Source organism: Xyrauchen texanus, chromosome 10, assembly GCF_025860055.1.
Source record: "Xyrauchen texanus isolate HMW12.3.18 chromosome 10, RBS_HiC_50CHRs, whole genome shotgun sequence".
Lineage (NCBI taxonomy): Eukaryota > Metazoa > Chordata > Actinopteri > Cypriniformes > Catostomidae > Xyrauchen > Xyrauchen texanus.
The window spans coordinates 33607676-33635651 of record NC_068285.1 but is presented as its reverse complement, the minus strand read 5'-3'; the positions used below and the strand labels follow the sequence as shown (position 1 = coordinate 33635651).

Below are 27976 nucleotides of genomic sequence, written 5' to 3'. Positions count from 1 at the left end.
TTTGTAGTAATATATTTAGTGGTAATCAACATTAAGCCACAAATTATGTTGATTGAGCGGAATTTGTTTTGAACCTGGAATAAGTTTGTGAAAACGATAGGGAATAGCTAAAAAAAAAACACCACAAACAAGTGAAGTGACAAAGGTTTTCTTACTAGTGTGTTTATTGTCATTTTGTGTGTACACTGCCAAATAAATAAAGTAACCAATGAACTATCACAGTAACATACAGCTTCATAAACATAAAAACACATAGGAATGGAAGAACATTTATAAAAGCATAGGTTTCCAACACTGCTCGACAGACATTAATATTTGATTATTCTGCACAAAATATTGATCTTGCAGTACATTTCACATTTGCTTAAGGCACTTTTAATAACAATACATTACTTCCATGCAAGGGAAACTGGATGGAATAGTTCTCCAAACAGAAAACAAAACGTCAATCAACACCTATATAATTTGTTTTTAAAACATCTCTGAATCTAGCGACTAAACAATGAACCTGATTAACGATACACATGGCAAGACACATCCTGGTCTGATTAAAAGATGGCTTTGGTCACTGTGCTTGACTGAATAATGAACTGTACATGAAATCAAGTGCTGCAGTGGAAAATCTATTTATTAAAAAAAAAAAAGGACTGGCATACAGCAGCGTTAAGACACATTAGCTACCATTCCTACTGTCTTTGGTGTATTTTATTGAGTCCAAGTATTGAAAGCAACATTAGCGAATGACAGCTCTGAAAATGTCACGACAGGTGCAAAGTGAATGGAAGATATAACCTGCATACATTCAATACAACTATTACAGTGTATACGTAATAACAATGCATTATATAAAATAAAACCCATTTAGGAAGCATCATCCACTTTGAGATTTCCTGGTTCAAGACATTGATTCCTTGCTGAAAAAAAAAAGAAAAAAGAAACAAATGCCGTTTACAACCATTACAGGTCCTCTGTGGGTTACCCATATTACAGTGCTTCCCGTGCCATTTCTGCAATTAAAGATTGTACCTTCATGTGATTTTGGGGGCCAAGGAAAATTATATTAATTAATATATATTATTATAAAATGTAATGTAATTGAAATGAACAGAACAAAAAGACTTAATGTTCAAGTACACACGCCACTAAAACTAAAAGCTATCTTTAAAATACTCACATTTACATAGTCTAAATTAAATGACAAAGAAAGACAGCAAACGTTCAAAAAAAAAAAAACGTTTGCTGTCTTACGAGTACACGTTCAATCAAAGAAAAAAAGCTTTAAATGGCAAGTTTAGCTCCACAGTCTAAATGGAACTAAATTGAACAATGATATATATATAACTTTTAACTTATAACCCTATTTTGGAAAAGTTCAATTTGGACTGTATATATTTCAAGTCTGAAGTACCAATTCTTCATCTTTCCAAGAACACACAGAATTCATTGCAGCGATTGGATGTTAATGGAACACTTCCATCTATACAGCTGCAGTATTCAGTTAGCAGGCCTACATTCCCAAAAGCCTTTATCTACATCTACTGTAAATGCTGAATTAGTCTCGGTTTGGTCCACTGCATCGAATGGTCCACTGCTGCCCACCAGACCCACAGATTGGCATGGGGGTTTGTATGCATGTTTGAGTATTCAGTTCAGTGTTATTATAGTTAACAAAAACTAAAAAGAAAACTAAAATCCTTTTCGTTAACTAAAACTGAGATTATTGGAAAAAAAATGAAACTAAACAACAAAACTTTCTTAAAAAATAAAAATAAATAAAATCTCAAATTCATTTTAATTTTTGACATATGCTGAATATGGTCAAAGTGGGACACTACAAGAAATGTTACTTTTCTTGACACATTGAATTATGATTCAAATGACACATAATCTAATTATACCTTTGAAGAAAGCTTAGGATGTCTTCTATTTTAGTCAAATGCAAAAATTAAGACATTTCCAATACTGGGAAGTAGAAACTTTGAAGACCCTCTTTTAAACAAAATTTTTTAAAAGCAGTATTGGAATTGGGGCAGATGAAAAAATAGGAAATATTGCAAAGTATTTGTAATTCATATTTATATTTTCTTCTACAGTTTCACATCATAACATTAAGTTAACTTTTATTGTTTTTAAAACCATAACACAATTTACCTCACATTTCCTTCATTTTCTTTACATTGCTTTTCCCACCAGTGGTCATAAAATGAGCTCTGCCCCACACCACAAAGTAAAATCATCACTTTTAAACCTCAAAAAGATAAAGGGATTGTTGACCCAGAAATTAAATCTCTCTTATCATTTACTCACCCTCATGCCATCCCAGATGTGTGACTTTCTTTCTTCTGCAGAACACAAATGAAGATTTTTAGAAGAATACTTCCGATCTTTAGGTCCACTCCACAGGGTCCAAAACTCTGATGCTCCAAAAAGGACATAAAGGAAGGATAAAAGTAATCCATACGTGGTTTAATCCATGTCTTCTGAAGTAATATAATCTGTTTTGGTGAGAACAGACAAAAATGTAACTACTTTTTCCACTGTACATCTTGCAATTGTCAACAGGAACGATCATGATTTCAAGCTCAATTACACTTACTAGTAGAGTTTGCGGAGTGCTAGATGGTGCTGGGAAATATAAACGAGCTTGAAATCCTGATTGCCAAGGAGACCGCTGATGTCAAGATTTACAGTAAAAAGGACTTAAATATTGATCTGTTTCTCACCCACATCTATTATATCACTTCTAAAGACATGGATTTACTGTAACCACTGGTGTAGTGTGCATTACTTTTATGCCACCTTTCTGTGCTTTTTGGAGCTTCAAAGTTTTGTCCCCTATTGACATGCTTTGAATAGACCTAAAGAGCTGAAATATTCTCCTAAAAATCATAATTCTGTGTTCAGCAGAAGAAAGAAAGTCATTCACATCTGGGATGGCAAGAGTGTTAGTAAGTTATTTGAAAAGTTTAATTGTTTACTCCCCCAAAGATTAGTTTGGAAAAGATTTATAATCATTTAAGGAAATACATATGGGCTTAAGTGCCCTTAAGTGTCACTTTTCCCATATTCACCACATGAAAAAATAAAAATCCAAAACTATAATACCACTGGTTTCAGTTGTTTACTCTGTCTGCTACATGTTTAAATCCGAATAATCTCCTTGTATATTCATTTATCCATTTCATGCGCACTTGGACTGGAAAGTGTATACGTGAGGTTCTGCCTTATTCTCAAAGAAGCCTTTGTAATCCAGCTTCCTTGATTTAGCTTCCTATGGAGACGGAGTTTATTTCTTTTTGTCCAGCTCAGGCAGATTGTCCAGGTCCAAACCAGGTTCTGCAACGCAGCAAAAACACAGCTTCTGTGTGTGCAACGATATTGTATCTAAAAAAGAAAAAAAAAAAAGAAAAAAAAAAGAAAATAATGTAAATCATATAAAATCACCCACAGAAATAATATATCTGAGTACCACAGTAATGATGACTGTTGTTCAAAATATGGAAAAATAAAAAAAAGAGAACCAAAACCAGAGGTCCCCAGCTCAAATTTTTTAATTATTTTTTATTTAGTTTGTTTGTTGTTTTTTGTTTGCTGATGAAAGTTAAAAAATAATGCATCAGCCAAAATCATAAAATGCCATGGATTGATATTTAACGGCATTATGACATTATTTTGTAGAAGATGGTCAAAATAAAAAGTTTCGCAAATGATTTTGGAGCAAAACTACAGGTCAAAAAATAACCTTAGAAAGTTAGCAGCATTATAACATTTTCACAGAGATAGGTTGGGATATTAGTAAAATCAATTGACTTCAGCACCACTTTTTGCATTATATTCTAGGGGTGTTTGTGGTGTTTTTCCAAAGAGTGCCTATAACTGTAAAAGTATTACTAGACATCTTAATATCCATTCATATTCTGGTTCGAAACAAACATTTTTAACTTCACTACATGGTTAAATCCCAGAGATAGGGGGCCCTCAATGTGGCTCCATTTGTTAACTTTTCTCCCAATTTCAATGGTCGAAAAAGTATTAACAAAATAAAAAATTTCAGCCAGGGAAGTTTCGTAGATTTGACATGGAATTACCCATCTTGCATGAAAACCTACTGATATGTCCTTATGTCTAAGACAACAAAGATATTGATTCATTTGCCTGGCCTAAACACTAGAGGCTAAAGTGTCTTTAACCATTTAAAAGTAATAATTCAAACAACCAACATTTCTAAAAAACAAGTCATGACTAAGTATATAATATAATTAATTCAACTAGTAACTAGATGTTTACAGTACACTTTCTGAAGCAAATTTGAGTGGTGCTTGTCTGTGAAAAACTCGCCACCTTGAGGATGGGGTGTTGTGGTTGGTTGCTTGGATATTGCTTATTGGCCCAAGTTAAAAACGTCCACCGGAAAGTCTCTGTGATTTTCTGGTCCCTGTTTTTGGCTCAGAATAGTCTTTTAATGTAAACCTATGGGATTTTTTAATACATTATAACCTTAAAAGCAAAATCTAGTTCAGTTTAATTTATATTGCAGGTCAGTTTTATTATTTACAAATTATGTAATTAAACTGTTTCATGAACACTGTAATATAAAGTGTGACCAACAATGATTAATATTTCAGTGCTTCCTATGTATTGCTTCTGGATTCATGGAAATATACAGGGTCATTCACACACTGTTTTCACAGTTTTTAAAAGAGCATGTCAAATGAAAGTAGTCTGACTTTTAAAAAGGTGTCTCATGACCCTTGCACGCTGTTCTCCAAAACTATTCTGTCCAACTTCTGTCTAGCTGTTTTTGAACAAGAACACGTTTTGTATGAACAATCCCTATACATGAGACTCTAACACTATAGAACGGCACCCTTGGATGAAAACAGTGAGGTTATTGTTCATGGTAAAGTGCTTGTAGCATTTAGAACATATGGAGCATTATGTGCTCACAATCCTCCCCAGTGCATGCATCCTAAGATCAAATTCATTATACTCAACCACAATCATGTTATATATGTAACAATTAAATATATATGCTAAATGAACAGATGTAGACAATAAGAGAATGTTTCAAAATAATAATGTTTTTATGGGCTGCAGCTGCTACAGGAACCCAGCTGAACTAATAAAAATGAGACAAGACCAATGTAAGATTCATGCATATTTGTGTGCATAACTCACCGAGCATGTGTCCAAGAAAGGCGGGTCTGGCACTGGACGGGAGGTGCACACATATGTAATAAACAGGAGCACCGGAGAGTGCGACCGTGATTCCCACCAGAGAGTTTATGGTGTCACTGTAGAGCGGTACAACCACCAGAAACACACTGCATAGGCAGTACACTATAGGGAAGAACAGACTCAGCTACACACACATGGACACACAGACAAAGAGTCAGTTAATCAAATTAGGAAAAAATAAATAAATAAATGTCAATAGTCAATTGTTTTGCAAGTGAGAGATATTAATTCTGTTCCAAAACCTAGTGAGCTGCCTACCTAGATAGTAAATGTAGTGTAGTGATTCTCAGCTGGATTAGCTTCAGAATCCAAATTTTACATTGGACATTAAATGGTGACCCAACACAACACGGTACCAAAATAGTAAGAAAACCAGCAGTACCACATTTAGTTCTGGTAGAGAGAGAGCAGAGTGGCACAGGTTCTTTATTACAATTAAATGACTCTTTTTTTGTTTTTGATCAACAAATGACTGTAAATAAGAGAAAGTACATTAAAAGAGACATTATCAATAACAAATTATTGCACAGATCTCATCTTTGTACAAGAAGATGTCAAACCAAACTAAAAACGCAGTGAAACGATCTCAGTGCTTAACTTTGCTTTAAAAGATCTATCTTGGGATTTTAATAATATATATTGAGATGAACATTTTAATTTGCAAGTAATTAGAAAATCTATATTTTTACTAATTGTTATTTTTTTTACGTCATACATTTTGTGAATTTTATAAATTCACCATAGTAAGATAGAAATCTTTTCAAGCAGCCCCTGGGGTAACCCCGGTTGGGAACCAGTGACTGGTTCTATGATGGTAAGGATACTACCAATGCAGGCAGCAGAGAGCAAGGCAGTTTACTATGTTTTGGAACAGAGCGATTAACTCACCTTAACTGGACGTGGCAGATCAGGTGCTTTAATTCGCAGGTAGATTTGACTGCCAATGGAAAGGCCAATGAATAGCCAGTAATTAAAACTGAAGTAATTAATGAGCTGGAACACATCTTTCACACACAGAAATATGAGAGACATGCCACCCTAAAGTGGAGGAGAGAACATTGAGGATCACTCTGTTTTTTTTGTGTAGAATGCAGATATACCGGTGTGCTACATAACATGGGCATGTTTAAGCCAGTTCTAATATCCTCACGTTAAAGAGCAGGGCTGGGATCGGTGTGTAGCGCTTAACATGAATCATGCAGAGAACGTTGGGTAAATGACCCTCACGTGACCCAACAAAGAACAACCTGGAACACAAACAAGTCTCACTTGAAAAACGGAATTCCTCGCACTATAGTAAATCTATCAGCAAAATATCATGTGACTGATAATTAAACAACAGGACAAGAAAAACTAGCTGTTTACCTGGAGGCGGCTATGATGGAGGAGTTTAAACCTCCATAACAGGAGATGGCCACAGATAGTGGGATGAGCCAGCTTGCATAACCCAGTACATAGTCAGCAAACGTCTGTATGAGATATGAAAGCATAGATAGTGTTACTTACAACTGTGTAAAAGTGCTGATTAATTACTACACCCTCTCTCAAGTTTCCTCAATCTACTGCACTAAAGATTAATGTACCACAAATTACAGTCTAAGAAATCCAAAAGGCTTTTAAAGTTGGGCAAGGCATCCAAAATATTTTTCTCTCAACATTTTTCAGCCATTTGACAATATTCAATATATTGTATACAGTATGTTCATATATAATACAATAAACAGTATATACTGTATAATGCATAGTATATAATCATAACAATTGGCATTACTGACCTGAGTTAATTTAGATGTTTTTAGTTCACCAGACAAAACACTTTTACATAGTAATGCATATTAAGTGTATATTTACCTTCATATATTTGTAACACTTTACTGTACAATAAGGTTGTATTTGTTCAAGTTTATGCACGAGTTAAGAAGAACTGCAAACATTTATTAATCTTGGTTAGTGTTTATTTCTACATATAATAATTAGGGATGTCGTTCAATTAATTTTGTAAACAAATTATTTACATAACATGTTAATGAATCAAATTAATTGCATGCATAAATATTTTGCAGAGAAAGCCCCTCAAATAACAATTAATCAGTATATAATGATTAAATAACTACAATTACTTATATTAAAATAATTAAAATTATGATATTATAAAATAATAATGCAGATCATTTAAATGCATTTAATTTATTGTGGCAGACAAGTAAAGCTCTGATAAGATATAAAATGTGACATTAGAAGTCAATAAATTGTTTATTTCCATATTATTGATCATAAGCCAATCTTTGGCCTTCAATCCACAGCAATCCATTTTGCAATTGAATTCATCAATCAGTCCGAGATAGATTTATATAAGGGCTTTTATGTTTTTTAAAAACACATCATACACATGCAACAGAAGAACGCTTTGGAGAGTCTCACTTCGGTTGTGTCATGTCAAACACTTAAACAGTGTTTTTAGGTTGCTTTGTCAAGTTAAACAGTTTAATACTTTGAAAACACATCCTGAGATTCCTGCATTTGGAACTGCACTCCATCCAGCTTTGTTTGAACCACTCATGATGTCAAATCAGTGAAGCCACTGAGCCACAATATTGCTATGCCAAAACATTCCAATGTTCCTAATGACATAATAGGAAATCATCTCATTTCAGCGAGTAAACATTAGTCATTCAATCAACGATTTTATATCTGAAATCTGCATGTACATCCCTATATAACGCGCACACAGAGAGGGAGAAACGTAAAACAAAGTGTGCATTTAAGGTGTACAATTTCTCCTGGCTCAGCTAATTATCCCTAATCAAATAAATGCAGTCTTGCTGAGCAGAAGAGACTTCTTTTAAACGATATTGTAGGTCTAAAATTAAGTCTTTATGTATAGAAAATGTATAGTCAGATTACTTATTTTAACTTAAAACTTGATTTTGATCATCAAGTCTCCTCACATTCATTCTCTATCTGTCACATTCCTCAGTGATAGGCCCAGGGGAGGGATATTTTGTCTCCTCAGGTGTAAATCACCTCAATATTCATGATAGTTCACGCCTCCTCGCATATGACCTAACACTAAAAGTGTATTACAAAAGTTAAATTACTATATTGTTTTGTATGAATGAGTGATCAGGATGGTTTTCACATCATTTTGTAGCAAGAACTCTACGCTACAAGATCCAGTTCTCAAAAGTCTTGTGGACAAATGTTTAGTATGTGTTATATGGCCTTATTTCAATGACTTAAAAATTTAATTTTTTAAAAAAACATGCATAAATGTTATTTTCACAAAAATACAAACATGTACACACATGTTGCTCACATTTTATTGTAGCCCAGTTTGTGCTGAATACAGTGTTATCAGACGTTAGCCATTAATGTGCTAATTAACATTAATTAACATTGGGATGGACATCCATGGACATTTATGAGTGTTGACACAAACAAATAATTGCTTCGGTGTTTTGAACCACTACATGGAAACGGACAGTTTGAAGGAACATTCGTTGTAAGACAAGGAGATGATGTGAAACTGGCCAACTTGAACAGCCTTGAAAACATAACTGGACAAATCTTCTGCAACATTCACTTTTAATTCATATTAAATATATTAATGTTGGTTAATTTTATATGGCCAACAAAATCATTGTGAATATATTTGTAAATACATTGCACAGCCCACTAGCAAATATTATACATACATACATACATTTATATATACATACATACATATATATATATATATATAAGTAACAGTCAGTATCTGGTGTGGCCCCAGCTGCATTAAGTACTGCAGTGCATCTCCTCCTCATGGACTGCACCAGATTTGCCAGTTCTTGCTGTGAGATGTTACCCCACTCTTCCACCAAGGCACTTGCAAGTTCCCAGATATTTCTGGGGGGAATGACCCTAGCCCTCACCCTCCAATCCAACAGGTCCCAGACGTGCTCAATGGGATTGAGATCCAGGCTTTTCTCTGGCCATGGCAGAACACTGACATTCCTGTCTTGCAGGAAATTACGCACAGAACGAGCAGTATGGCTGATGGCATTGTCATGCTGGAGGGTCATGTCAGGATGAGCCTGCAGGAAGGGTACAACATGAGGGAGGAGGATGTCTTCCCTGTAACGCACAGCCTTGAGATTGCCTGCAATGACAAGCGCAGTCCGATGATGCTATAACACACCGCCCAAGACCACAAAGGATCCTCCACCTCCTAATCGATCTCGCTCTAGAATACAGGCCTCAGTGTAACACTCATGCCTTCGACAATAAACGGGAGTCCAACCATCACCCCTGGTGATGGTTGGATGACTTGCAAGTGACTTGTCAGCGAAGAGCACTTTTTGCCAGTCCTGTCTAGTCCAGCGAAGGTGGGTTTGTGTCCATAGGTGACGTTGATGCCGGTGATGTCTGGTAAGGACCTGCCTTACAACAGGCATACAAGCCCTCAGTCCAGCCTCTCTTAGCATATTGATGAAGGGATTGTGCATTCCTGGTGTAACTCGGGCAGTTGTTGTTGCCATTCTGTACCTGTCCTGCATGTGTGATATTCGGATGTACCAATCCTGTGCAGGTGTTGTTACACGTGGTCGGCCACTGCGATTATGATCAGCCGTCCTTACGGTCTCCCTGTAGTGCTGTCTTAGGCATCTCACAGTACAGACATTGCAATTTATTGCCCTGGCCACATCTGCAGACCTCATGCCTCCATGCAGCATGCCTAAATCACATTCATGTAGATGAGCAGGGATCCTGGGCATCTTTCTTTTGGCAGTCAGTAGAAAGGTCTCTTTAGTGTCCTAAGTTTTTATAACTGTGACCTTATTTGCCTACCGTCTGTAAGCTGTTAGTGTCTTAACAACCGTTCCACAGGTGCATGTTAATTAATTGTTTATGGTTCATTGAACAAGCATGGAAAACATTGTTTAAACCCTTTATAATAAAGATCTGTAAAGTTATAATTTTGTAAAAATCCAAATCTTTAAAATAGTGTCCTGTTTCTTTTTTTGCTGAGTTTATGTGTATATATATATATATTTATTAGGACTGTCGAGTTGATGTGTTAATAACGCACGATTAATTATATAAAAAATAACACGTTAAAATAAATAACGCATTTAATCGCAGTACCACCTGTATACTCCAGAGGGTAGTAAGTGAAATGTCAGCTGTGTGAGCAACACACAGTTTATACAGTGAAGAAACAACACAGATATGCGTTACTAAGGGTTCAAATGAGAACTAAGGGATCTCAAGGGATTGAGTATTAAACTATATTTAAGTTGACACAGTGACCTAAACGTTTTATTTTTATGACGCAAAACACCCAAGACGCGACACAAGCATGTCTGACGATGGATTGAGATGGTGCAAAACTTGGAAATTACCCATTAATATTTAATCATGAATACAATCAAAGAAATTTCCTTCAAACTTATTTATAAGTACTACCTCACTAATTATTTTCTTGAAGAGAGATTTAATTGTGATGTCGATATATTCTGTACATTTTGTGGTCTGCAGGAGGAAACATTTTTACATTTATTTTGGAGTTGTCCCTATTCGACTTGTTTTTGGTCTGATTTCTGCAAGATTGTTATAGATCATATTATTCCCTGCTTTCAACTTTGTTTTGAAAATGTTTTGTTGTTTATTTTTAGCTATGACATGTCTCTTCATAAGGAATATTATTTGATTAATGTTCTGCTTTTGTTGGCAAAGTTTAGTATTCATAAAAGTATGGTGGTTATAAACCATTAGATAAAATGTTTAATTCAGAGTTTCAGCAACACCTAAGAACAATTTCCAATTTGAGTAACAAGAAAGCTGTAAAGTGTATTGAAATATGTAAACAATTTGATATTTTTATTTAAACAGTTTATTTATTTCCTTTTTGTTGTTGTTTGTTTTCATATACCTCTTGGCTCTAGATGTAAAAGTTTTGTAAGTATTAATAAAAAAAAAAAATAATAATAAATGTCTGGCAGGAGTAAACTGACGGGTTCTTAAACAAACCCTCATAATAAATCTCAAACTGATTGACAAATTCACTTGTGAAACGGATTGCTGTGAACTGTATGCTAATGATTGACTTATGATCAATAATATGGTAGTAAACAATACATTGTATTCTAAAGCCGCTTTTTGTATTGTCTTATCAATGATTAAGAATGTAATGTTAATTATCTGAATATTTTTATTTTATATATATATATATATATATATAATTTTTAATATTTAAAAGATAACTATGTATAATTATATATTGATATAAATATGTATAATCATTATATATTGAATTATTGTTATATGAGGGGCTTTCTCAGCAAATATTTGTATATGCGATTAATCACGATTAATTAATCAGGACACCATGTAATTAATTTGATTTAAAAAATGTATCGATTGACAGCCCTAATATATATATATATATATATATATATATATATAACAGAAACAGTTCTGTTTTCTAAAATATAAAACAGAACTGTCAGCACATCAAACACTCACAAAAATGTGTAGGCACATATGACTAAAAAATATTTTTCCAGATAGCACACTAGGCTTATTACCAGGCAACAGTGTGTCAGACTCATGCTATAGAGCATCTCTAGAGAGAGGATGCTGCCTCAGGCTGCTCAGCTTAACTAGATCAGAGTAACAGGAGATGAAACATGATCAAATTTGGAGCAATTACACTAAACAGACACTGTCTGTTAACTGCCATGTTTGTCTTGCAGGTCCATAAGGGTTAAAAATTAGATTTTTAACTACTGATACCAAAAGGTCTTACTCACCACAGCCACGGCTTCACTCTGCAGCACTGTATTCATGTCCAACACGGCGTAATAGGCAACATTGGTCAGGATGTAGATAACGGTGACAATGGGCATGGATATTGCTATTGACAGCGGCAGGTTCCTTTAGTGGAGGAAAACATTTGATCTTCCTGCATTGTTCATTGCATTAACTGTAATCTTAATAACGTGTCACTTTTTATTATTAAGTCCAACTTAATGGGGGTAAAAGTACAATTACTAAGTGTTGTGTTCTGTGTAATTGCACTAGAGGGCACTAGGGAGTGCAAGAGAAGAGGAAGGAAAAAGAGGAATAGGAGAAGTAGTGCAAATAGTGATGGTTGATATGAGTTCGTAAAATAAAGAAGTTAATAATCCTACTTACCTCGTCAAATGCGTTGATGTCCTAGAGTTCACTGTTTACTTGCATATTAATACCAACATACAACAATTGGCGACGATGGCGAGTCTTCCCACACCTGCTCCGTTCCTGCCATGTGCTTCTGATCCACTGATACCCTTCTGCACGTGGAAAAGAATCTTCGAGAACTACATGCTGGCTATTAATGCGTCAGGAGATTCCTGGACGGCTGCTCGAAGACGCGCAGTTCTTTTACATTGCCTGGGGACAGAAGGACAACGTATTTTCTACACTTTGCCGAATACGGGTACGACTTATGTTGACGCAATGTCTGCTTTGGAAGCGCACTTCATTCCGAAAGTCAATGTTGTTGTTGCACGTCACCAGTTCAGACAGAGAGCTCAACGCGCGGATGAAACGATTGTGCAATATACTTCAGCGTTACGAGAATTGGCAGTCAATTGTGCTTATGGTACAGTAGAGGATGAAATGATTCGGGATCAGCTCAGCGAGAAAGCGTACGCTGCAACAGTGCGCGAGAAACTTTTACTGGACCAGCCCGCTTCGTTGGAGGCTGCTGTAACTGTTGCGTGCCAGATTAAGCAAGCGTTGCACAACATGAATTTACTTCGAGATACTGCTCCGGTACAGGCGGTGAGTTCAAAGACTTCTCATTATCAATCGACCAACGTTACACAAGACAGACCTAAAGCTAAACCGAGTAAGTTTACTGCGTCACAGCATGCTTGCTACAGATGTGGCTCTAATAAGCACTTGGCAAACTCATCTGATTGTCCAGCATCTAAAGCTAAATGTAATTCATGTGGCAAAACAGGACATTTTGCGAAAGTATGCCTTTCGACAACATCTGTTCGCGCGGTTCTGCCCGAAGTACAAATATGCACTATGAACTGTGCAAATTCTGACGACAGGATTAAGTGTTGTGTGCACATTTCTACTGACACAGGGCAGTCTATGGAGACCGAGTTTGTTGTGGATACAGGCTCTGTAGTTTCGATTTTGCCAGAGACTTTGTACAGGCATTATTTCAGTCCATCTCCACTGTCTGCGCCGAGTGTCCAATTGGTCACGTACATGAGAGGACCTATTCCAGTCCTAGGATGTCTCACAGCTAATGTGTCATTGCATGGGGTGTCTGCTACCGTTCCACTCTACATTGTGAAAAACGGATCTGCCTTATTAGGCATGGATGTACTTAAAGCACTGAAATGTACGATTAACCATGACTGTACTGTTGCTGTTTCTACTACCTCTGCTTCAGTTCACAGTGTTGCGAATACTGAGCCTGTGGGGTGTGTGAAAGGCTTCATGCACAAGGTCAGAGCTCATGATGAAGCAGTTCCAGTTCAACAAAAACTCCGTCGACTTCCCTTTTCTGTACGTAATGCAGTCTCAGAGGAACTACAATCTCTTCTGAATCAAGGTATTATCGAGCGAATCGATGCTTCTCCCTGGGTTTCGCCCATAGTAGTCACTACAAAGAAAGGAGGAAAAATTAGACTTTGTGTTGATCTTCGTGAACCGAACAAAGCACTACTAGTTGACAAACACCCATTACCCCATATGGATGAGCTGTTGAGTGAGTTGAGGGGTGCAGCTGTATTTTCAACTATTGATCTAACATGCGCATACCATCAACTACCCTTACATGCTGACAGCCGTGACTTCACTGCCTTCATCACGCATGAGGGTCTTTTCAGATTCCGTCGTGTTCCTTACGGATTAGCGTCTGCTCCTTCAGCATTCCAGAAAATGATGGAGACGGTGCTAAAAGGTGTTCTGGGTGTACGAAACTATTTGGACAATATAATAGTTTACTCTGCTTCACAGATTGAACATGACAAAACTCTTCACACTGTCATTCAAAAATTGGCAGATGCGGGTTTGACACTAAACATGCAGAAGTGCACATTCAACAAGACTTCCCTCAAATTCCTGGGACATGTGATCTCAAAGGAAGGAATCTTACCAGATACTGCTCACATCGAAGCTATAGCCGATGCTCCTACTCCACACGACGTATCTGCTCTTCGTTCATTCCTTGGATTGATCTCGTGGTACAGTAAATTCTTCCCAAACTTTGCCACGGAGGTGGAACCCTATTCTGAGAAATGCCCCTGAAACTTTGTTCGAATGGACTGCAGAAGCAGATCGCTGCTTTAACAAAATGAAAGCTGTTCTAGTGGAGAGCCCAGTGCTTGCACTTTTTGACCCTTCTCTTCCTACTATCGTGTCAACTGATGCTTCAAACTATGAGCTTGGTGGAGTACTGACTCAACTCCATGCAGATGGTGTAGAGCACACTGTCGCTTTTGCTTCACGTACACTAAGCGCAGCCGAGAGAAAATACTCTACAGTGGAAAAAGAGGCTTTAGCTTGCGTGTTCGCGGTAGAGAAATGGCGCCCATACTTATGGGGTCATCACTTTACGTTACGTACTGACCACAAAGCATTAACTACTTTGCTGGCTACAAAAGGAATTGGACGTGCTGGAATGAGAGTAGCCAGATGGTCAGCCCGGTTGCTGTGTTTTTCGTATGACATTGAATACCGCCCTGGCGCTCAAAACCAGGCCGCAGATTGCTTATCAAGAATACCCTTTCCAGTGATGAATGAGAACATTGAGGAACCAGAAATGGTTGCCGCAGTCTTTTCAGGGTTACATTCAGTGTCCATGCAGGATTTCACAAAAGCTTCCGAATCTTGTTCTGAGCTGTGTTTACTTAGAACGCAAATACTGAATGGCTGGCCACACAACAAGAAGGATGTAGATCCAGCTCTATCATCATTCTATTTCATTTGTGATGAACTGTCAGTATACAATGGATTGATCATGCGAGGTGAACATCGTGTTATTGTTCCTGTTTCTCTTCGTGCAACCTTGGTGAAGCTGGCTCACGAAACACACCAAGGTTTGGTCAGAACCAAACAAAGGCTACGTGACCTGTACTGGTGGCCGAAAATGGATATGTTAGTCAACTCAGTGATTTCAACCTGTCTTACTTGTCAACTCAATGATAAATCTGCAAAGACAGCTCCTGCTCCATTACAACCTGTCGATTTGCCGGATGGACCTTGGCAAAAACTTGGTCTTGATATCGTCGGGCCTTTCGAACATGCTGCATCAGGTTGTCGTTTCGCAATTTCATTGGTGGACTATTACAGCAAATGGCCAGAAGTTGCTTTTTCTTCACATGTCACTACTGAGGTTGTTTCTTCTTTCTTACATTCTGTGTTTGCACGAGAAGGAAACCCTTTGTTTGTTGTTACGGACAATGGACCTCAGTTTCTATCTTCAGCTTTTTCAGATTTCCTTTCGGAATGGGGTATCAAACACCTGCGTACAAGTGTTTACCACCCACAAGGAAACGGTGCAGTTGAACGCTGGAACAGAGTGCTGAAAGAGTGTATCTTATCTGCGGAACAAATGAGAAAAGCTTGGAGACCGTCAGTAGTTGAGTTTCTTCAGAGTTACCGTGCTACTCCTCATGCTACTACCGGTGTATCCCCACCTGAACTTTTGCATAACCGGAAAATGAGAACGAAGATAGACATTTTTCTGTGGGGGAGAATAGTGCCAAATGTGCTGGTGTACGAGATGCTGTCAAGGAAAGGCAGGATAAAAGTAAGAAATACACAGACAGAAGGAGGAGAGCCAAACCTGTTTCTTTCAAGGTCGGGGAACAAGTAAGAATCAGGAAGCCAGATCATGTTCCTAAAGGAAGTCCTAAGTATACCTTACCTTTGTCGATTCGTGAAAAGATCGGACCAAGTTCATTCTTGCTTAGCGATGGAAAGAAATGGAATGGACTGAGACTGACTAAATTTCCAGATCAAACTGAAAAAACTGTTCAGGGATCAAATCTGCCTGCTCAAAACCGCTCAATCACTCTCAGGAGGAGTGAAAGAGTTGTTAAACCACCAGGGTGGATGAAAGACTTCATAAAGTAGTGAAGTCAAAAGACAACATGATTGTGAAAAAAAAATGTTTGAAAACCACATGTACTTGTTCTATTGTGTTAAGGTACTTGATTTGTATTTAAAATGGCATTTCTAAATAATACTGTCTAGGTTAAGAGACCTGCAGGAAGGAAAAAGAGGAATAGGAGAAGTAGTGCAAATAGTGATGGTTGATATGAGTTCGTAAAATAAAGAAGTTAATAATCCTACTTACCTCGTCAAATGCGTTGATGTCCTAGAGTTCACTGTTTACTTGCATATCAATACCAACATACAACACTAAGTAACAGGGATATTTTGATGACTATATTGCTATCAGCCAATACTACAATTTATTTTGTTACAATTAGACCAACACTGGATGCATATGAGGGCAGGTTTCATTTCTAGGGCAGGTTTCAAAAGCACTAGACTGTTATCCTTTAAATCTTTGCATTATACAAATATGCATTAACATAATTTTCCATCATTATGGGACTAGATTTCTATATCGGTGCATCATTACTAACAAACAAGGAGATGAACAATATTTTTGTAAGAAATCAAAAGCTTCATACCTCTCTGGGTTTTTGATCTCTTCTGTGATGAAGTTCAGTGTGTCCCAGCCGGAGTATGAATAAAGAGCAGCATAAAGAGCCAGAGCCATGTCTCCTGCATTCAGTTTAGAGTTCTCAAAAGAATCCCTGAAGTTGTTTGTCTTCCCTGTAGCATTATCATGCAAAAGCATTTAAATATCACAAACAAAATGTAATCACTCAAAATTAAAGTAAAGCAAGATTAAATAGTTGGTCTTAAATAACTAAAATCAAGATTAATTCAATTACCCTATTAAATTGTTTGTGTTTTAGTATGGAGATAACCCACTCATAGTTAATGTGCTCATTCAAACAGGAAGCAGACCTGGAACTGCTTAAAATTCTTCCCAACTAGAACTATGCAAAAGCAATTTCAAAAGAATGTATACAACAACTCAGTATTTTTTATAGAACACAATAAAAGACATTGAAATTGTGACTGACAAGGACAAGTGTGTTCCAAATTCTAAGCACATTTTTCAGTGTTATTGTGTTCATACCTTGGGCCAACACGATCATTCCAGCAATAATGATGACTATGAGAGCCAAGACTTTAGCCACAGTAGAGATGACCTGAAGAATAGCTCCCCACTTCACCTTCATACAATTCACAAAGGTCAGAAGACCTGCAGAGGAAACAGACAAAGATATGACTACAGTAAAAGCCAGATAGGGCCGTAAGGCCAAAGCATATATCGGTTTCCCGCATGCAGGTGTTGTGCCGAATTTTGACTCCCAAGTATCGTTATGTTTGGGGGTTGGTATAGGGATGGGGCTTTAGGGGTAGTGACCAATGATATTAGGGTTAGGTGTGGGGGTGGGCTTTAGGGATAGGGGCCAATCAGGTAGCAGGGGGTACGAATTTGGCGGGCAGTCAGATTTTGGCACAACACCGGCATCTCTCACACACATGAGTGTGTGATGCAGATTTAGTCACTGGCACAGTTTGCATGGATTTTTTTCTAGACAAGTGGACAGTCTGCATCTTTGGAGCATGTGCCTGGCATTGACCATGCTAAAAGAGCATTAAAAAAAGCAGTCGTAGTGCACATGAATCAAACACATCCGTATGAGCTCACGTTTTGGTGGCCAGGGCTATAAATGAATTATAGACTATGCGTGATTTGTTTTTTAGAATGGATCATGGTCTGCATGTACAGCAACAAACAAACTGCCTCAGCTACATCACTGACTGGCAAATTAAGTTTGACTGCAGTGAGCAAGCACTGGAAATCCCTGGCATCTAATTCCACCAGCAAACCAGGTCTGAAGGAGTCTGACAGTAACTCACTCAGTGATAACAGTGGTCTCTAGGTCTGAGAATTTACTGATACAGAACCACAGAGCCAAGTCATTTTGTGTGTCTCCATTGCCTTCAAGACTGGACACTCTGGCACTGTGATACCCAAGAGACCCATAAAGTGGATAAAGATATTTCTGTGCCATTTTTATCTTAGTCTGTACAATTTCATTTGAATAAGGTGGCATTGGCACAGTCAAGAAGAAAATGCTATTTGTGACAAGAATTACAAAATCACAAATAAGGAAAATAAACCCTTGACAATTATACTGTTATGCAAGTTTATGATCACAAAAGGGGCTTGCTTGATGGATTGTAGCTTTGTGTTTCAGGCTGGGTGTTTCTCAAAGTACTTGAGTGAGTGGAATTTGACATATGCAGTAAGAAACCAAACATGCCACAGGTGGCAAATGTCTGATAATTCCCTTAAACTCAAACAAACTGCACAAGATCTGAGTGTGGCAACCTTCACCAATGAGGACTTCATAGGGGTCTCGTGGAAGTGTTGGCAAGGTATCAAGCTTGTGTGTTAAATTACATACTCAAGGTCAAAGGGAACGCATTCCTTTGACAAATATAATTCCTGAATAATCCGAACCAACTAAAATTTAGAAAGCAATTCAGCAGTTTTATTGTACACAAAACACTTAATTGGGTAGATGTATTACATGCACATTAACTAAATAAAAATGTACAGTACTGTGCAAAAGTCTTAGGCACATAAGATGTTTCACAAATGCATTTGTCTTAAGATGGTTATTTATATCTTCAGCTTTAGTGTGTCAATAGGAAATATAAATGTTAGACTCCCAAACATTAATTTTGCAAATAGAAAAGTTTAGAATAGAAGAACAGGGAGCCCTGCAACAGATGTCATGGAACCCCACAGATCCCCCACTGAACATCATGTCAGTCTGAGATTGCATAAAGAGACAGAAGCAATTGAGACAGCCTAAATAGAAAGAAGAACTGTTGTGAATTCTCCAAGAAGTTTGGAACATCCTATCTGCCAACAACCAAGAAAAACTGTATTCAGGTGTACCTAGGGGAATTGGTGCCGTTTTAAAGACAAAGGTGGCCACACCAATAATGATTTTGCTTTTTATGTTTACTGGACTTTGTATGACATTAAGTGATAAATGAAAACTATTTTTAAAGACATCCTCTCTATGCAAAATTTTTCACAAGTGCCAAAACCTTTTGCACAGTACTGTATATGAATGTCAAAGGAAAGTGTATATTTGTGGTACTTTGATCAATGTAATCGCCTTTTTGCCTTCACTAGTTCATTATAAATGGTCCTGTGGTGCGACAAAGGGATTAAAAAAGTAAAAATATTCCATGTAGTCTCTCATTTAATGATAAAATGTGATAAAATCACTTAGTAATCTTTTCTGTGTAAAGTTATAGCCAAATTTACAACAACTTTGCCATGACGATGTAATGTCAACAAACCCTGAAGCCCTAAAATAATTATTTAAACACCTTAAATGTAAGGAATAATAGATGACGGACCCTTTGAATTGTTGAAAAATAATGCACACCGAGGTGCAATGCATTACTACCTAAGGTGTGCCTTATTTTTAAACAATTCAACAGGTCGGAGTCAATTATTCCACTTATACTACAGTTACCACACCTTAAGACATCATTCAGGGTTTTATCTCAAGACATAAAACGCTCTAATGAGAGGAACTACTTTCTTTTGTCAAGGATTCAGCATCTTGCTTTTAATACAGTCAGAGCCTTCGTTACTAGTTCCAAATCATCACTTTAGAACTAGCAACGGAGGATTGCGATTGAAAGAGAGAAACTCAGAAAATGAGAAAAATTGCTTCTGGGATTATCTTTTTGTTGCAGCTCTCGTCAGAAGTAACATAGCTTCAAAATCGCCAAGATGCGAGTTTAAGCACTTCTCAGCAGCAGCGAGTGTCACTATATTTCTGTTGTAAACCTTAACTGTTTTCAACCCTACTGAGATGCAGGTGTGGCTGTCATGACGGCTCTGTTTTTCTCTTGCGAGTATATAAAATTTTTTCTCTTGCGAGTATATAAAAATATAGGACTATCCGATAACACTATATCTTGGAACCATTTAAATGACAGAACACAATGGGTGTGAATGGAAGGTCACTCATCTGTGCCTTTACAGATCACCAAGGGTGTTCCTCAGGGGTCTGTTCTGGGGCCACTACTTTTTACTATATATATATTAATTGCCTTGATTTTGATATTATAAATTGTAATTTTCATTTCTATGTTGATGACACTGTTATTTATTGTTGTGGTCCCACTATACATCAAGCTGTGTGTCAGCTACAGTCTGCATTTAATGCTGTGCAACAAAGGTTTTACAGCTTAAAACTGGTTTAAAATTCTGACAAAACTAAAGCCATGTTTTTCTCAAAGAAATCAGCAACATACAGTGAGGAAAATAAGTATTTGAACACCCTGCTATTTTGCAAGTTCTCCCACTTAGAAATCATGGAGGGGTCTGAAATTGTCATCGTAGGTGCATGTCCACTGTGAGAGACATAATCTAAAAAAAAAAATCCAGCAATCACAATGTATGATTTTTTAACTATTTATTTGTATGATACAGCTGCAAATAAGTATTTGAACACCTGTCTATCAGCTAGAATTCTGACCCTCAAAGACCTGTTAGTCTGCCTTTAAAATGTCCACCTCCACTCCATTTATTATCCTAAATTAGATGCACCTGTTTGAGGTCGTTAGCTGCATAAAGACACCTGTCCACCCCATACAATCAGTAAGAATCCAACTACTAACATGGCCAAGACCAAAGAGCTGTCCAAAGACACTAGAGACAAAATTGTACACCTCCACAAGGCTGGAAAGGGCTATGGGGAAATTGCCAAGCAGCTTGGTGAAAAAAGGTCCACTGTTGGAGCAATCATTAGAAAATGGAAGAAGCTAAACATGACTGTCAATCTCCCTCGGACTGGGGCTCCATGCAAGATCTCACCTCGTGGGGTCTCAATGATCCTAAGAAAGGTGAGAAATCAGCCCAGAACTACACGGGAGGAGCTGGTCAATGACCTGAAAAGAGCTGGGACCACCGTTTCCAAGGTTACTTTTGGTAATACACTAAGACGTCATGGTTTGAAATCATGCATGGCACGGAAGGTTCCCCTGCTTAAACCAGCACATGTCAAGGCCCATCTTAAGTTTGCCAATGACCATTTGGATGATCCAGAGGAGTCATGGGAGAAAGTCATGTGGTCAGATGAGACCAAAATAGAACTTTTTGGTCATAATTCCACTAACTGTGTTTGGAGGAAGAAGAATGATGAGTACCATCCCAAGAACACCATCCCTACTGTGAAGCATGGGGGTGGTAGCATCATGCTTTGGGGGTGTTTTTCTGCACATGGTACAGGGCGACTGCACTGTATTAAGGAGAGGATGACCGGGGCCATGTATTGCGAGATTTTGGGGAACAACCTCCTTCCCTCAGTTAGAGCATTGAAGATGGGTCGAGGCTGGGGCTTCCAACATGACAATGACCCGAAGCACACAGCCAGGATAACCAAGGAGTGGCTCTGTAAGAAGCATATCAAGGTTCTGGCGTGGCCTAGCCAGTCTCCAGACCTAAACCCAATAGAGAATCTTTGGAGGGAGCTCAAACTCCGTGTTTCTCAGCGACAGCCCAGAAACCTGACTGATCTAGAAAAGATCTGTGTGGAGGAGTGGGCCAAAATCCCTCCTGCAGTGTGTGCAAACCTGGTGAAAAACTACAGGAAACGTTTGACCTCTGTAATTGCAAACCAAGGCTACTGTATCAAATATTAACATTGATTTTCTCAGGTGTTCAAATACTTATTTGCAGCTGTATCATACAAATAAATAGTTAAAAAATCATACATTGTGATTTCTGGATTTTTTTTTTAGATTATGTCTCTCACAGTGGACATGCACCTACGATGACAATTTCAGACCCCTCCATGATTTCTAAGTGGGAGAACTTGCAAAATAGCAGGGTGTTCAAATACTTATTTTCCTCACTGTATCTAGCACATACTCTTCACACTTTGCAGTGTACTACGATAGAGTCTGTATCTGAATATAAATATCTTGGTTTTGTACTTGATGCATCATTATCTTTTAAGCCTCATGTAAATAAGTTAAGAGGCAAAACTCAAGGTAAAGCTAGATTTTTCTTCAGAAATAAGTCTTGTTTTTCATTTGATGCAAAAAAGAAACTAGTCTCAGTTACTTTTCTGCCTGTGCTTCATTATGGTGATGTTTTGTACACATCTGCACCATCCTATCTCTTATGTTCATTAGACAATATTTATCATGGCGCACTTAGATTTATAACAAATTGAAACTTTACTACTCATCATTGTGAGCTATATAATAGGGTCACTTGGCACTTATTGTCCACAAATAGACTAAAGCATTGGTATCTGTTCATTTATAAATACATTTTGGGCTTATTGCCAGCATACAGAGAGGAGGTGCAGTGGCTAACGGACTGGTGTAGAGCCAACAACCTGTCTCTGAATGTGGACAAAACAAAAGAGATTGTTGTTGACTTTAGGAGAGCACAGAGTGACCGCTGTCCGCTGAACATCAACGGCTCCTCTGTGGAGATCGTAAAGATCACCAAATTCCTTGGTGTTCACCTGGCGGAGAACCTCACCTGGTCCCTCAACACCAGCTCTATTACCAAGAAAGCCCAGAAGTGTCTGGGTATCTCCCACCCCCCATCCTCACTACATTCTATAGAGGGACTATTGAGAGCATCCTGAGCAGCTGCATCACTGCCTGGTTTGGAACTTTCACCATTTCAGACCGCAAAGCCCTTCAGAGGATAGTGAGGACAGCTGAGAAGATCATTGGGGTCTCTCTTCCCTCCATCAAAGACATTTACACAAAACGCTGCATCTGCAAAGCAACCAGAATTGTGGACGACCCCACACACCCCTCACACAAATATTTGTATATAGTTCCAAAATTACAGTAATATGATGCCATAAAAACTAAACGACAATTACATCAGCATTAGGAAAATTATTTAAAATAGTTTTAATTTAAAAACACCATATCACACTAAAGGCGACTGTAGTTAATGTGAAAATTGTGAAATAAGGAAACCAATAGTTCCAAGCATTAGGTAATATTCTGTATATTCAGTAAATTAACTATATTCTGATTTTGAGTGAGCCACAAAATGCTGTTCATTGAAATAATGGAACAATAAGTGAAGTGAAAATTAAACAAACAAATAGGAATACAGTGTCTGCAAGTCACATGGTTTAGAAGTTGCCTGAATGTAGTCTCTTCCATTAGCAATATGCAAATATAGTACTTCTCGGCAGCAGCAAAAATTGGTGCTATAATATTTTTGGATGGCATTAAACTTGCAAAGATTTTTGACATCAAGTGCCCTCTTCAGAGTAATTTCATAAACACTGCGCTGTGTGTACAGTAAACAGAAGAGATTTCCTCATAAATCTGGCCTTTGTTATGGCACTTTGTACACTGTTTAATGTGCTGATCCTGTTACATGTATCTTTATCAAAACAATCTTTCAATGCAAGAGTGGAAGAGCACTCACCTATAATGAGAGCTGCAATGAGCCGTACTGCTTCATTTGGTGCTGGGCAGGTTGGGAAAAAGGGTTTTACTAAGTAATTAGAAAAAGTGAGTGCGATGACCGCCTGGCAGGCTGGTTCCACGATCATAAGGGATGTCCACAGACGAATAAAGGCCAGGAAGCCACCAAAGGACTCCAGGATGTAGGCATAACTGGCTCCTGACTTGCGGATGGTGGTGCCCAACTCAGCGTAGCACAAGGCACCAAACACAGAGAAGATCCCTCCAATAACCCAAACCACCAGCGACAGACCATAAGATCCTGTGTACTGTAGAACACCGATGGGGGACACAAAGATGCCCGAGCCAATCATGTTCCCCACGATGAGGCAGACGCCGTGCAGCAGGGAGATCTCCTGCTTCAGACGCATGGAGCTGGTGGAGTCAGAGTCCCCCATGATGATCTTGGGTAGGGTACAGGTGAGAGGAACTCAGAAGGCAGGGATCCAGGGAGATGTAGTGCAGAGATGAGGAGTATGTCGAGGTCTGTTCACCTCAAGCCTGGAGTTTTATCGAAATCTCATCTTCATTTCCCCCTGCTACAAATCTAAAGGGCAATAGAATGTTCCAGGTTAAACACAATACAATACATCAAAAGTAATATTTTTGTTTGTTGCAGTGACTCCAAGTGCCGTCAATGCAGAATCAAGCAAAAACAGAAGTTAGTTCCTATTTGCAGATGTCAGTGTAAAAATAAGCCCTTCACAGTTGGCTATAATTTTATTCCTTAGATTATCGAGGTACCTGTAGTCCTGTACAAACATAACATAATACCATACACAAAATACAGTGTACCCAAACTAGTCAAAAATAAGTCATTTATATTTTTTGTAGCGCTTTTCACAATACACATAGAATCAAAGCAGCTTTACAGGAAATTATACTGTAATTCCTTAATGTCTTTAAGCCCCCAGTGAGCAAGCCAATGGTGATTATGGAAAGGATAAAAAAAAACATAAGCTGTTTAGTTAGTGAAGGGGGAAAAACTAAACTGAGAGAAACCAAAATCAACAGGGGAAGCCCATTCTCCTTTGGCTTTACAGTACATGAACATATGCCTATATTATTTAGCAAGCAATACATGTCAAGTATTTCACAAATAGATTCAGTGATGCAATCTTTAGTAAGACAATTTTAAAAAGTGCAAAGGTCCTGTTGAGGTAACTAAATGCAAGTAGACTTAACTCAGAATTTCTATTTCAATTTGTTGTTTCAATTCAACAATTTTTGATTTAGATCATACAATAACAGCTCAAATAAAGAAGATTAACACTGATTCAAGGTCAATCATACAGTAAATACAATGTTCCTGGATTAATACAAGTTAAGCTCAATCATGACATTTGTGGCATAATGTTGATTACATTGTTGGTTATTTTGACATGTCCCTCATTTTCTTAAAAAAAAAAAGAAAATGTATAAGTGGATACATTGAGGCACTTACAATGGAAGTGAATGGGGCCAGTTTTTGGAGGGTTTAAAAGCGGAAACATGAAGCTTATAATTGTATACTAGCACATTAGTTCTTCTGTTTAAACTCATGTATTATTTGAGCCATAAAGTTGTTTAAATCATAATTTTTACAAACATTTTTGGATTTTAGGTTTTGTGGACATTACATGGAATGTTCTGGGTTCAGTACAAGTTAATATCAATCAGCAGCATTTGGCATAATGTTGATTACCACAAAAAATTATTTTGACTTGCTTCTTTTCTAAAAAAAAAAAAGAAAAAGAAAAGAAAAAAGCACAAATCAAGGTGAGGCACTTACGATGGAAGTGAATGGAGGCCAATTTTTGAATGTTAAAATACTTTTTCAAAAGCTTAGCCACAAGAAAAACAATATGCATGTAAACATGATATTATTGTGATAAAATCCCTGACTAACCGCTTCTGTGTAAAGATATAGCCATAACTTTTTTACGATGTAATGTCAACAAACTCTAAAATGACAGTAAAAATTATGATTTAAACAACTTTACAGCTCAAATAATACACAAGATTTAACATGAGAATTAATGCGTGCTTTTATAAACTTTTAAGCTTCACATTTCTGCCTTTAATCCCTCCAAAAATTGGCCCCATTCACTCCATAGTAAGTGTCTTACTGTAACCTCGAGTTTTTACTTTTTATAAAGAAAAGGAAGAACAGGTCGAAATGTTTTTTTTTTAGTAATCAACATTATGCCACAAATGCTGTCGATTGAGCTGAACTTGTATTGAACCCAGAACATTCCTTTAACAGTGTCCAACTTGACCAAAGGGGACACAGATCATCCTAATGGAGACATCACATGAAACAACTATTTGCAACAAAACAACATAAATAATACTTCAAAAGAGATAAAACCCTCTATGAATTCTTTATAACAATTAAATGACCCCATATGTTCCCTTTGACCAAGAAACATAAATAATTCAAGCGCAAGGGATTATGGTTATTCCACTAGCCTACATTTTGAACTCAATTGCTTGAGTTAGAAAGACTTAAAATATTAAGTATACAGCTTTTTAAGATAAACAAGTTCAAGGAACAAACATATTTGCGTTATGAGCCCAAAACTAGACATTTCAAGTAATGACAACTTAACTTAGTTCAATAATGACAACATTAGGGTTTACAAAAGGAAAAATGAATCATAACCTAATATCTCATCAGGGTGCTAACAAGCCCTATTGGAGAACAAGTTATTTAATTGAACCTCAATCATTTAGTGATGCCTGGAGCTATTGCAGTAACATCAGTACTGAACAAATGTATGCTCAGTGTAGGAGAAAAGACAGCACAGAGCCAATTAAGTCATCTACATGAACTTGCAGAATCAACTGCTTTTAGAGATAAATCTACTGGAGATAAAGTCCTCCATTTAGTCAAAAAACCACTACAAATGACAAGAGGACATCCTCCCACACTAGACTTCAGCTTGTTTTGATATTCTGCTCTTACTGTTCATTTGAACCATATGGAATATTTTTCCAGAAAGATGACCTAAAAGATAAATGCAAAACCTTTTTGGAAACAGGCTTTTTGTAGATGCATTAAATGAATTAATTATAATAACTGACACATTTAAATATGACAAACAGATTTAGCAAATAGAGATTCCATAATTGTTTTCACATTCAGTGTTATAATATTTTACAGTGTTATGCAAAATACTGGGTCTGAATTACAACCTTGCTTTCAATGAGTTTCTTGTTGGTTATAAAAACACAATGTGTTACAGTCACATTTCCTTATTGCTACTTGACCTGTGGTGAGTGATATTCCAGTCCACTCATGACTCTCCCTTTTAATGAGAGAACACATACGAGCCACAACATGTGCTCACAAATGCCTCGGATTAATACGTGAGATCAACATGAACTAACATAAGGCGCTTTTTATTTGCTTGGGTTTTAAATATTCTGTGAACAAATTAAGATTAAAAGTTTTAGCTCGCGACATGCTGTCAAACACGACCGCGGGTTTAAATGTACGACTCGCGCACGCCAAAACAAAACAGCATCCTCCAAAGCACAAAAAGGACAACATTGCACAACAATATTAATTTACGGGTTGTTTAAGACGTTTTTTAAAAAAAATCTTAATCTGGTTGATAAAAAACGTCTATTTCTCAACTATCTGTTTGTTATTGTGCCTAGTACGCTACACGTTCGAGGAAGGTGACATGTTGTTCTGGTTTGGTCGCAAAACAAAGATTACGAACCTCACAATTTCCTTGAAAATGTTTTAAGATTAATATTATTTAACCCTAAAGCCAAAAATAAGTTCTTCCCCACACAAATAACATAATTAGACTCCAACTACATCCACTGTTTTTGGCTAGTAGTAGGACTAGTTGTTTCACACAGTAGTCATACTGCGAGCTACTAGCTAACACAGTGGATGAAGTTGGAACATGAAACATCAAGTAGAGTTTACCCTGACACAAGATCTCACCTGTTTTCAGTGGAGAGTGGACCATGTGCGTGGACGAAGTCAACGTGGAGCTGCAAAAGAGGAGGTCGTGCATGATTACTTTTTAGAGGAGGAGATTTATTACATCCTTCAGCAGAATACTCTATTAAGCCATCCTCCTCCACCTCCAGGGGCCCAGTGTGC

At 37.4% G+C, this 27976-nt stretch overlaps 1 protein-coding gene across 3 annotated transcripts; it reads right to left on the bottom strand.

Moving 5' to 3' along the window:
• Positions 1-146: 146 nt before the first annotated feature.
• On the bottom strand, positions 147-27895 carry LOC127650581 (Y+L amino acid transporter 1-like). Of its 3 annotated transcripts, none has more exons than XR_007971461.1 (10): positions 27815-27895; positions 23834-24418; positions 17450-17575; positions 16932-17076; positions 12033-12156; positions 6604-6707; positions 6389-6485; positions 6127-6276; positions 5179-5340; positions 147-3384 (listed from the first exon to the last, which is right to left on the bottom strand). XR_007971461.1 is itself a non-coding variant. In XM_052136080.1 (10 exons), the coding sequence occupies exons 2-10, from the start codon at positions 24267-24269 to the stop codon at positions 3287-3289; spliced, it is 1464 nt and encodes a 487-aa protein (XP_051992040.1). In that variant the 5' UTR covers positions 24270-24418; positions 27815-27895; the 3' UTR covers positions 147-3286. The 3 variants fall into 3 exon arrangements, 2 of the variants coding, with proteins under 2 accessions (XP_051992040.1, XP_051992041.1); XM_052136080.1 differs by having other exon boundaries at positions 5179-5362; XM_052136081.1 differs by lacking the exons at positions 147-3384; positions 5179-5340 and adding an exon at positions 5523-5631.
• Positions 27896-27976: the final 81 nt, after the last annotated feature.

Coding starts and splice junctions, on each gene's coding strand:
- LOC127650581 (XM_052136080.1), bottom strand. CDS start 24,269: ATGGGGGACTCTGACTCCACCAGCTCCATGCGTCTGAAGCAGGAGATC. Junction 12,157..16,931: donor GAGATCAAAAACCCAGAGAG/GTATGAAGCTTT, acceptor CCTCCACTAAAG/GAACCTGCCGCTGTCAATAG. Junction 6,277..6,388: donor TCCCAGCCCTGCTCTTTAAC/GTGAGGATATTA, acceptor CCTCCACTTTAG/GGTGGCATGTCTCTCATATT.